The sequence below is a fragment of the Panthera onca genome, chromosome D2, assembly GCF_046562875.1.
Source record: "Panthera onca isolate mPanOnc1 chromosome D2, mPanOnc1 haplotype 2, whole genome shotgun sequence".
NCBI lineage: Eukaryota > Metazoa > Chordata > Mammalia > Carnivora > Felidae > Panthera > Panthera onca.
The window spans coordinates 62,857,063-62,869,193 of record NC_138349.1 but is presented as its reverse complement, the minus strand read 5'-3'; the positions used below and the strand labels follow the sequence as shown (position 1 = coordinate 62,869,193).

Here is a 12,131-nt window from a genome sequence, read left to right as displayed (position 1 = left end):
AAGGGAATTAGTGTTTAACGGGTATAAAGTTTCAGTTTTGCAAGATGAAAATGTTCTAGAGATCTGTTGCACAACAATGTGAATAAAGTTAACACTATTGAACTGTACGCTTAAAAATGATTAGGACGGTAAATTTAATGTTAATTGATTTTAATCAATCAATCCATCAATCAAGTTTTAGAAAAATTCTGGGGAGACAGTTGAAGAGCAACTTGAGCTGCACCAAGGACAAGGACTAAGTTGTCTGGTGGAGTTTAAGACACCCATTCTCATTCTTTTTGATACTGTGGATGGTAATGCCCTCAACAATCACTTCTTAGCGTGAAAATAAATGTGGCTAGAGAAACCACATTAGCCCATGAGGGAATAGGAGCTCTCTATACCACCACCTTCAGCAAAACTCCTCACATTTGATGTTGGCAGGACTTCAGTCCCAACTTTACTCCCAAATATCAGAAGTCTCCAACTTAGGCACCCTTCTGAGAATAAGAGCCTCAGAGAGTCACAGCCTGTAACATACCATCAATATTATATCTAGCTGGGAAACATAAAAATTTGTCTTGAGAATAATTTAAGATATATATCCAATTTATATATAATTTATATATATACATATTTTTTTTTTACATATAACTTTACATAAATTTTAATCCACAAATTGTACTTGTAATTTAGCTGAGCATAATTATAGATATGTACCATAATAAGTTATCAAGACATTCATTCTTCATAATAGATATGTCAGAACCAATCTAAAAGTTTTACTTCTTTAAATTGGCTTTTAAAAGTATGTAGGCTTTTCTGAGATATCAGCTTCCATGGTTCCAAAGTTACTAAGTATCAAAAGTTTCACTATGATTGGAAAAATTAGTGCTTGAAAGATTCTAACATATTTTATAATAAGACAAAAAATTAATGGGATATTGGAAACGCACTTGTATACATGTTGATTAATACACATATATTGATGTGTGCCAAACCACAATGTAACTTACCCTCCTTAAAGAAGATTCAGCATTAACTGCATTTTCTGGGTGAACCCACTTAGAAGAAGGTAGACCAAGTCCTGAGTATGCATGTGTTCCATTTGGATATTGCCAAATAATTGGATAAAGTCCAAGCTGATTATATGAAGCAGAAGGATGGGCTTGTCCAAGAAGATGAGGGGACTGATGCTGTAATAACTGTTGCTGTTGCTGGTGTGCTAATGCTAAGTGGCTCAAGCTGCTGGCGTGAGCAGTCTCTAGTCGTGGGTGGCCACCAAGTAAGGAGGCAGCAGGCACTCCAGGTAACACAGTAGGAAGTAAATGAGGGTGATGAACAGAATGGTGTGGACCACTAGTCAGAGGGTGAGTGTTAATGGTAGGTATTGGAGTTTGACTAGATGATCCCGCAAGTAAGTGAGGTGCAGGAGTTAAGGCAGGGTGATGGGTACCTGGATTTAAACAGGTTCTATGGGATGAAGAATGAAGAGGAAAGGGATGCTGGTTTAAGAAAGGTGAAATGTGATTAGTTCCTGTTTCTGACCCAACAAGTGCAGGATCTCTGTAAACTGTGAAATGCTCATTTTTATCAATGATAAGAGGGCTCTTTGTAGCTTCTAAGGTACTGCCTCGAGTAGGAACTGAATGAAAATTGCATCTTGATAACTCATGTTCTATCTTGTTTGCCAGTCTTCTCTCACCAGCAGCTTGGCTGTTCACATAATTGGCCTTAGACTTTACAGAATCAGGAGAATGGGTAATTTTAGGTTTAAGAACTTCAGGTGAGGGATTTGATTTTGTCTTGTGAATATCTACTGAAGTATTAAGTTTAGATTTTACTGTCTCTGGGGGTGGGCTTCGCTTATGCAGCTTATCTTCTGTGACAGAAACTGCACTCAGAGAAGACATATAAGAGACATACTGGTTTTTCTCTTTTTCCATATTCAGGTGATCATTTCCTGAGGAAGCACTCCTAACATTTGATTGGGTTAAATCTACTTTAACTACATCACTGACCCAGCTCTGGTCGGAATCTTGATTTGCTGTTTCCAAGTATTTTGCATTTGCAATAGAATGTTTTGAATCACTAACATTAGGATCCATTTTCTGAAGTGTCTGAAGGCCAAAGGTACTGGAGGTTTCCTGAGCCACCTTTTCTGAATTAGTGTCATTCGTAATATCAATAACACATTTTGGTGTGGGTGGTCTGGACACAAATTTCTCCTTTGGTAATGATTCCACTGTATGTGTTTTTTCCATATTGCATTCTTGAAGAAGTAAATCGTTAGGATTATGATCAGAAAGTGTGGCCTGCTCTGATGAACGAATAATCATTTTGTCTTGAAGCTGAGTGTCAACAGACTTCTGCTTCTCTGCTTCTTCATGTTTTTTATCTTCCTGTATTTGATCCCAGGGAGGCTGGCTGTCTATTATTAGTGTCTCTTCTCCTACCTTCTCATTATTCTGGGATTTTCCTTCTTCTCCATTTACCTTTGAAGTGTTTTTATTTTTCAACTCATTCTCTGGCTTCTGCTCTGAGGAATTATTTATTATTCTCTTATTTGAATTTTCTGAGTCACTGCTCTCAGAAAAGTCTGAAACATTGTCGGTTCGTAGTCTTTTCATATTTAGTTTCTTTTCATCTTCCTCAGGTTTCCTTCTTTTATTCATCAACTGTTTGTTTTTCCCTTTAGCATTTTCTGTAAGATAAAAAAAAGGAACAGTTTTATTTTGCATAACTAAAATATTAAATAAGTACCTTTTAAGTGTATTTTTGTTTTATTTGTTCTCATTCCCTTAAAAAAATTGAGTCCTACCTCCTCGTGCTATATACTCATACTTTTCCTCCTTCATCTTCTCTTCATCTGGTATACTGCTATCTGAGCCCTTCCTCTTACTTGGACGAATATTTCTTTGTTGCTGTTGCTGGTGTGTATTCTGTTTTGGTACAGCAGCTTGGGAGTTCATTGCTGGTCTGGGACTATTTGCTTGGGCACGTGTATAATGACCCTAAAAATAACCAATTGAACAATGATTATTTATTACCTGATCCTAAGTAATCTAAGGAAAAATATGTATATAATAATACATCATTAACAACATACATACGTGAACAGCGTTGCTATTTTGACTGGCGCGAGACCTTCGCCGTGATGTGATGCCAATATTTTCACCTTTTAACAAAGAGTGAACAACATCATCTAGAAAGGTCATTTGAACCATAGAAGGATCGACATTCTGTGGTTCTAGTACCTAATCCACAACACAAAACAAGAACAAAAATTAAATCCAATCAGCTAGTCGATATAATATTAGGTATAACTACTGAGTAGAAAATGTTTAAAAATCAGTTTGGGATACTTAATTCATAAGATACTGTCAGACTTGCAATAAATCAGTTTTAGTCATCAAACATAATATTAGCTTGTTTAACATTCTGAAACCTACTGTTTCTTCTGCTAACCAAAAATTTAAAAGCAAATATATTTATTGCAAGTATATCTTAAAAAAAGCAAGGCTAAGAATCAATTAGGAGTATAATGCCAAGTCATAAAATGTATTTTAAAAATAGGAATTTCTAGGGGTGCCTGGATAGCTCAGTTGGTTGGGCATCTGCCTCTTGGTTTCATCTCAGGTCACCATCTCATGGTTTTATGGGTTCAAGCCCTGCACTGGGCTCTGTGCTGTCAGCACGGAGCCTGCTTAGAATTTCTCTGTCTCCCTCTTTCTCTACCCCTCCCCCACTCCCTCTGTTGCTCTCAAAATAAATAAATAAACTTTGAAAAAATTTAAAAGTTAAGGGGTACCTGAGTGGCTCAATTGGTTAAGCATCTGACTTCAGCTCAGGTCATGATCTCAGTCTGAGTTTGAGCCTCACATTGGGCTCTGCGCTGACAGCTAGGAGCCTAGAGCCTGTTTCAGATTCTGTGTCTCCCCTTCTCTCTGCCCCTCCCCTGCTTGCGCGCTCTCTCTCTCAAAAATAAATAAACATTAAAATAAATATTTTAATGAAAAAAAAAAAGGAATTTCCAAAAAGCAGCTATAAAACTAGGAAAGTAGAACTTAAGAAGAAAATGACAAAAATTGTGTAAATGAATACAAATGGTAATAATTTTTTAAAAAGACATGTTAAACAAGTAACTATTTTAAAAACTAAAGGCAATTCTATGTTCCATTAAGAAATGAAAGTTTGCCACCATTTTAGGAAAAACAAATAAATACAATTAACCAATATAATTTATTCAGCAATTTGGCTAAAATTTTAAGCAAAGCATTTGAACTGTTTCTAAAGGGGTACTCAATTATTCAGAAACCCTCCACAATCCACTCAGGTAGCAAGGTGTAAATATTTTTTTTTTTTTTTTAGCTACAGCTTTGAAAGATTTGAAATCAAGACTTTCAGACTGTTCTTTAAAACTTCATATGAGGGGTGCCTGGGTGGCTCAGTCGGTTAAGCGTCCGACTTTGGCTCAGGTCATGATCTCGCGGTCCGTGGGTTTGAGCCCCGCGTCAGGCTCCGTGCTGACAGCTCAGAGCCTGGAACCTGCTTCTGTTTCTATGTCTCCCTCTCTCTCTGCCCATCTCCCGCTCACACTGTCTCTCTCTCTCTTAAAAATAAATAAACATTAAAAAAATAATAAGATAAAAAAATTTAAAAAACTTCATATGAAATTTATATCCTTAATACTTAAGGGAGCATACCAACTATGAAACTTGACTTGAAAAGAACTACAATGGTGTGCATTAGTTTTCATTAGTGAAAAGCAATCATTTGGGAAATACATTTATTACTGGAGATAGAAAAATAGATTTTAAGAAAGAAAATATTAGCTGATGAAAGGATTAAAAAAAAAGAATACTCAAAAGAGTTTGATGCTTCTATTTCAGAGACTTATTTGATCAGTGTTGAAATAAATTTGGTATTACTATCTCACTGTGACCTAAAGTGACCTCTAATAAACATCAGATACACTTAAACTTATTAGAAGTATATTACTAAAGAAAAAACTTAAGAGATGAAAATTATTTACTGCAAACTTATTGAACCATTTTTTGGGAGGCATGGACTATCTGAATTGTAAGTATCTCTCTTCAAAAGTATTATTAGTTGGACTAGTTACCTGATCATTCATAACGATCATGGTGCGAGTGAAGAGATCATGATGAGTAATTATGCCAGTAAACCACTGGGTGGCAGAGTCTTGTCTATATACTCTCACTCTGTATCCATTTAAGGAATAAGGACCTTAAAAAAACACACACACACAAGAAATAGGGGTATCTTAAATGGAGACATTTTCATTGAAGAATACCTTTTAGGAGAAACAGGAGCTTTGTGATAGATGAGTAATATCATTTTCAAATATTGGTTTTTAAAAAATGTATTAGAAGTGACTACATATACCTTAGCGCCAGATCACTGTGAAGTTATCATTACACACACTCTACTACACATATATGTTCTAACTCAATGGAAATAAAATATTTTAAGTCAGAAAGACTATTTCTGGCATCATGAGTTAATAAAAGGTCAATATAAAATGTAAAGTTATAGTCATCTAGAAAGTCATAAGGCTACAAAGCTACTTAATAGGTGTGGGGTACAGGACTATGTGGCTGAAATGAAAAGGTAATTTGGGATTCCATTATCTTGAGTTTTCTAGTTGCCAAAACTCTACATAACAACTACAAATTTTAATTCTTCTGTTGACAGCTAGAAAAAGCTGCCAAAGTCTTGCAACATACAGAGATTATTAAGTGAATTATAAATATGGCACTAAAAGGCATTCTAAATAAAGAACTATGGTGTACTTTTAGATTAAACTCACTTTTTAAAGGGAAGGATTAAATAATAATAATATATATCTGCATATATTCACATTTACCTATTAAAACAAAAGTCAGTCCACAGAAGAGAATAATGGGAGATAAAAATTTCTTCAATTCAGGTACTAAAATGGTATCAAATATTTAAAAGTTTAACAAGAACTGTGAGGGATCGGATGGAAACTGATACACCTTGATGACAGCATTATACATGGACAATTTACAAACGCTTTCAAAATGTGTAAGTGCTTAATCTTCTTTAATTCTCATTATTTTGCCTCTTATAAAAATTAAGAATATGAAGTTGACAGGTCAAATAAAACATTTAGGTGAGAGATCTAGGAATGAATTGATTTTTAATTCCTGGGCATACAGTTATAAGCCATTTAACATACCAATTAATGGTTTAATATTTATTTGCCAGTTTCAAAACAAAACTATGCTAATGTTGGCCTGAAATATAAGTCAATTAACAAATGTATAGAAAATGTTCCACTTGACCTATAAATTAAATACATTCGGAGCCATGATAATCGATTATACAAACTCTAGTCTTTTCTAACTGTGGAAGAATAAGACTCTAAGAATGTAATATAGCAACAGCTTACAGAATAAGTATGATCAATTTTCAATTTCTATTAGCACAATTTTCAATTTTTAACTGTCTTATTCCTACCACAAAACACAATTTAGAGTCAGCCTCAAATAATTCTGCTTAGGTTGAACAGGGACTATACTGCCTCAATTTTTCACCTCTATAAATAGGGTAAGAAAACAAAAGTTGCTAAAATATATTAGCCTGGCATCTTCAATAAATTGCAAGGAAAAGAGGAAAAGAGATGGGACACATCAACCCATTAAATTGTGGACATTTTTTGGATCCCCTGATCTAAAATATATAAATAAATAAAATAATAAAAATCAATCAAACCTGTTAAAAGTCATTTGAGACATTTACAAAATAAGTGAAAATTTGAACTTGAGTATCCAGTATTTAATATTAAAGAACTATTAATTTTGGGGGGGGCATAATAATGGTATGCTGGCTTTGTTTAAAAAATTCGGCGATGACTGAATTTGATGGAAGGAAACAGGAGCGTGGATGGGGCAGGGCCAACCAAGGTTTTATAGCTGTTAGGGCTGGAAGATAGGCACATGGAAGTTTGCTGAAATATACTATTTCTATGCATTTTTTCATATTCTCTATAGTAAGTTTTAAAGAATATTTAGCCTAAGAAGAATTTAATACATAGATGATCTGCTCTATAAGTACCCATACAAAGCAGAGTAGCCACACCTTAGAGATGATCTCTATTATAACTGAAGTTAAATGACATGGAAGTTGAGGGTTGAGATAAATATGGGTATTTAAAAACAAAATTCCTTTTTAAAACCATTCAACAAAATATCAATACTTCATGCCATACTGTCCTAGTTTCAATTCAATGTCACAAAAAGCTTATATGATTTTACAAATAGAAAAAGAAATCACTAAGAATTATAAAACCCCACTGGTTTGAAAGTTACATGTTATAGACAAATTTATAACTTACTAAAAAAAGAAACAAAACTAAAACTAGTATGATGGTCATTGCTGAGGAAGGTGAACTGAAATAGGCCACTTTTATCAGATACTAACAGCATTCTTCAAAGGAAATCATTTGTGGCTTTGGGCAATCCTTTACTCAAACAATGCTTCCTTCTCCAGGAAGGACACACCTAACTTTATTCTGTAATATGGAAATTTTCCTATCAACAAAACACCTGTGTGGTTATAATTTCATGCCAGTCATTTAACTCAGATGAGCTAGTAAGCTGGTGAAGTTATGAGCTTTCTACTGAAATTATGATTTTGCTATTTTCCCTCGACTGGACAGAACTCAAAATATTAAACTGGGTCTTCTATTTATATTGCATGTAATTGAACAACCAAAACCAAACATGAAAAACTGCCCAGTTCCAAAAAAATTTAATGCAGAACTTCAAAATAGTTACCTTGCATAAAAATCTCCTGAACCTTTTGTTCCTTTACCCAGACTTTCACTTCTTCCTGAAGTTGCGGGTTGTCCCTGAGAACTGGGTTTAGGCTGTCTATGTCGTCCTAGAATTACAGATTAAAAGAAAGGTCCATGTTACGCTGTCCTAACGTTAATATTACGAACTCTCCCTCCTATATTTTCTAAGGATTGAAGAAAATTCCTTCATCTAAATGTATGTAAAAACACAAATTCATAAGTTATAGTTCATTAGCAATTACATAACAGCAGAGCATAAGAAATTAACCTATGTAAGATTTGATCCTTGACAACAATCCTAGACAAAATTTGAAATTTACTAATGTGTTTTCTAACTTTAAGTGTGGCCTTAGATAAGTCACATTTTTAAGGGTTTCAGGATGAGAAGCAATATACAAACCAAATAGCATCAGGTCATCTAAGGCTGGTAGCAAAAGAATCGAGTTGAATATTTTAGTGACAATACATATATACATAGATGAATTACCCTCTTCCCATAATGCCTAAAATGTTTTAAACTACAAAAGTCATTATCCACTCTCTTGATTTAAATGCCATCAAATTCAGTTCTACTCAAACTCATCTGACCAGTAACTTCACTGCTAAAACCCAGTGTCAAAGCATCCAGGCAATTAAAATTACATTATTGATGGTATTATCCTCATAACAGGGTGGATCTAGACACAGAAACAACCGGTTCTCTCTCCTTGGAGATGTGAATCACACAGTCACATGGTTTCCCACAATCTGTTGGTCCCCCGCTGGACTCTTTGACATTCTGTTCTCTCTCTCTCAAAGCACCTCTGCTGCTCCTGCATTTGAGGTCAGCGGCAGGAGCCCTAGAGTAGAGCTGGGAAGAACAACAAAGCAGCACTGTCAATTGGCGGCCCTTATGAAAGTGGACTGGCAGATCATGGAAACCAGTGAACAGAAGGGAGCAGAGTGAAGGGAATTCTATCTGGTGAATAAAAATAATGTGGCAATTTGGAAAAGTCGAAAAGTAGCTGAAGAGTACAAAGAAGGACCCCTAATCAAGCAGGTCATACTTCAGTCTTCTAGTCTAAAGTTTATCTAAATAAAGCTTTTTCTTCTCATCTCATGATGACCTTAAGGGGCTATCATGTATGTATTTTTGCAATAATAGTGTGGCAAATACTCTGATATTTCATTTATACCTAGTGAATACCAACCAAGAGGAAGAAATACAGGCCTTCAAAGTTATCAACTATATTCCTTCGCAAATAAACTGAAATGCTACTTTACAGAAGGAAATACTAGAGTGGAAAAGTATCATACAAAATGTAGATAAAATCTGTCATTTTGGGGGAGGGGGTGGAATGTCCATGACAGGTCTTCTTTTTTGTAAAGAAACTTTCTAGCAATCCCTTTTTTCCACACCCCTTTAATAATACACTGCACACTTACTTACCCTCTTTATTTTAGGAACAGAAAATACCATGGAAAAGTTCAGACTCTAAACCTCTTGATGCACACCAGGTGACAGTCTATTCTATGACAACAAAACAAAGGAAACATTCTATCTCCCAAGGAAAACCATTACCATTTCCAGATAGCTCTGACAACTATCAAGTTCTTTCAAAGTCTTCCTTACTTTAGCTTCCACACACAGATCCAAGCTTAACTCTTCAAAGTCAACAAACAAGTCTAATCACTTCCCTACCTTATAGTTCTTCAAACATGTGCATTCTGGTTTTGTTTCCACAGCTATGAATCTTCTCTAAACACCTGTCTTTATTATAACCACTCTTCCCTTATTCTAGACATTTAATTGGAAAAAAGATGGGCACTTGTCTAGAAAAACACTACACAATCACCTGGGTGTCACTGCTGACTTCTTCTTTTTTAATTTTTAATGTTTATTTATTTTTGAGACAGAGCAAGAGACAGAGTGCAAGCAAGGGAGGTTCAGACAGAGGGAGACACAGAATCTGAAGCAGGCTCCAGGCTCTGAGCTGTCAGCTCAAGCCTGACGTGGGGCTTGAACTCATGAACCGTAAGATCTTGACCTGAGCCAAAGTCAGACGCGTAACCAACTGAGCCACTCAGATGCCCCACTGCTGACTTATTTTAAGTTTACTATGGTCTACTACTTCCAATCTTTCATACTTTGGGGTAGAAGGGGTATAAACTGCTGTTAAAGCAACACTGGCAATACTTCACAGACAGTCATGGGTATGGTCTAAAAAACCAGTTTCCTGTATTGAAACTTCACGGTTTTGGGCACTGGGGTGGCTTAGTCAGTTAAGCATCTGACTTCAGCTTAGGTGATGATCTCACAGTTCATGAGTTTCAGCCCCGTGTTGGGCTCTGTGCTGACAGCTCAGAACCTGAAGACTGCTAAGGATTCTGTGTCTCCCTCTCTTTCTCTCTCTCAAAAATAAGTAAATAAACATTTAAAAAGAAAAGAGGGGTGCCTGGGTGGCTCAGTCGGTTGAGCATCTGACTTTGGCTCAGGTCATGATCTCGCAGTTTGTGAGTTCGAGCCCCCTCACCCCACCCAGTGAGGCTCTGTGCTGACAGCTCAGAGCCTCAAGCCTGCTTCCGATTCTGTGTCTCCCTCTCTCTCTGTCCTTCCTTCCCCTGCTCATGCTGTCTCTCTCTCTCTCTCTCTCTTTCAAAAATAAAGAAACATTTAAAAAAAAAAAAAAAGAAAGAAACCCATGAAACTTCACAGTTTAAAACTACTAGGCGTAGGGGGGCCAGGCTGGCTCAGTCAGTACAGCATGTGACTCTTGATCTCGGGGTCACAAGTTCAAGCCCCACATTAGGTGTAGAGTTTACTTAAAAAAAAAAAAACAAAAAACACACCTACTGGGATATATAAATTGCTCAATATTTATTTATATTTTATTTAAAACATTAAGATAACAGGCTATATTTCCAGGATCATTAAACATACAAATATCTCCTCAACAATGACCCATTTCTAGTGAGAAAAACACACCATTAAAAACTGACAACTTGAATCTATTTACTGAAATGACCTTATAGATCAAATTTCTATGGACCAATTTCCTCATCTATAAAGCAGTCACTAATATCTGCCTCTTTCCATCTTAATGAATGTGTTTTTACAATAAGATTTTTTAAAAAATAACTACAATTAGCTTTCTTAAGACATCTAATTCTTAATTATCTATGGTATTGGATGACATGTATTACTAAATTAGTTAAAATCCAAGAAAATTATCCCAACATACTGTCCAGTTATGACAGTCCTATTGTTGCTGGAGTACTCCTTTTTGAATTGTGCTAAGTTACAGGTATTTCTATTGTAGTCATCATTCCCATTTTAAAGGACAAAGGATCAAATCTTACAAGAGCCACTACCAGGTAGCCAAACAAGGTGTTTTTTTTTTTTTTTTCCATTTATTGACTTGAACAATTTTGTGAAAGTGCTAAAAATCAGATACAGTCTATAAGGCAAACTCGCAGAGAACTGAAACTAAGGATCTGTAATTAGTATTAATTATTAATATGATTATTCAGAATCTTTTGGAATACAACTGGTTAATAAAGAAAAAGAACTTCAGCTGTGCCCTGAGTTGGTATGAGATTTTAAAAAATTACACAGTACTTCACTTTTTAGTAATTAAGTTACCTATACACATAATTTTTATATTGACTAACTAAAATAATATGTATTCTTTAATTTCCCCAAAACAAATCACCCAGAGAGTGAAGCAACAGCACCCTCTGTGAATCTCCTCTCCTCCATAAATTCTATCCAATATATTATTCTATGAATTATAACCTCCAGCAAATGACTTAACCAGATCAACAAGATTTGTTTTAACTAGAAGCTTATATAGAAAACACAGGAAAGTTCTAAACAATGCCTTAAGTGATTAGGTTCTGGACCTTTACGGTTCATTTGTGTGCTGTTCCTCTATTTGCAAAGAGAGCAGAAGCTTGCTCTAATTAAACATCAGTGGGGTACCTGACTATAAATAACAACAGCTAACATGATTGCATGTTTACCATGGCAGATACCATGCTACCATACTAGGTGCTTCCATACAAATCAACTTTTACAACACTTTTCTGAGGTCTAAATTATTATGCCCATTTACATGTTATATACCCAGAGAGGTCCATGGTCATATAATCAGGATATGATGGAGAGATACAGCATTTTAATCTACTTCTGTAACTCTAGAGAGCTCAGGCTCTTTTCACCTACTCTTTCTCCCCTGAGTTAGTACAATGAAAAGGAATGAATAAGACTGTTTACTATAACTGCCTTTCAAAATTTGATATATTTCTTCACATTATATGTAAGAAG

The 12,131-nt window shown here is 35.4% G+C and overlaps 1 protein-coding gene across 5 annotated transcripts in view; it reads right to left on the bottom strand.

Moving 5' to 3' along the window:
- Positions 1-12,131, bottom strand: part of JMJD1C (jumonji domain containing 1C) — a 260,706-nt gene that overhangs the window by 36,450 nt on the left and 212,125 nt on the right. For 3 of the 5 annotated variants that reach the window (XM_078434306.2, XM_078434302.2, XM_078434304.2), the window contains exons 4-9: positions 7,806-7,911; positions 5,870-5,935; positions 5,105-5,229; positions 3,093-3,236; positions 2,801-2,993; positions 996-2,683 (exon numbers count right to left, since the gene is read on the bottom strand). In XM_078434306.2, the coding sequence (XP_078290432.2) occupies positions 996-2,683; positions 2,801-2,993; positions 3,093-3,236; positions 5,105-5,229; positions 5,870-5,935; positions 7,806-7,911 (2,322 nt within the window). Of the gene's footprint in view, positions 1-995; positions 2,684-2,800; positions 2,994-3,088; positions 3,237-5,104; positions 5,230-5,869; positions 5,936-7,805; positions 7,912-12,131 lie in introns of all 5 variants that reach the window. The other 2 variants (XM_078434303.2, XM_060642645.3) reach the window with 2 other exon arrangements.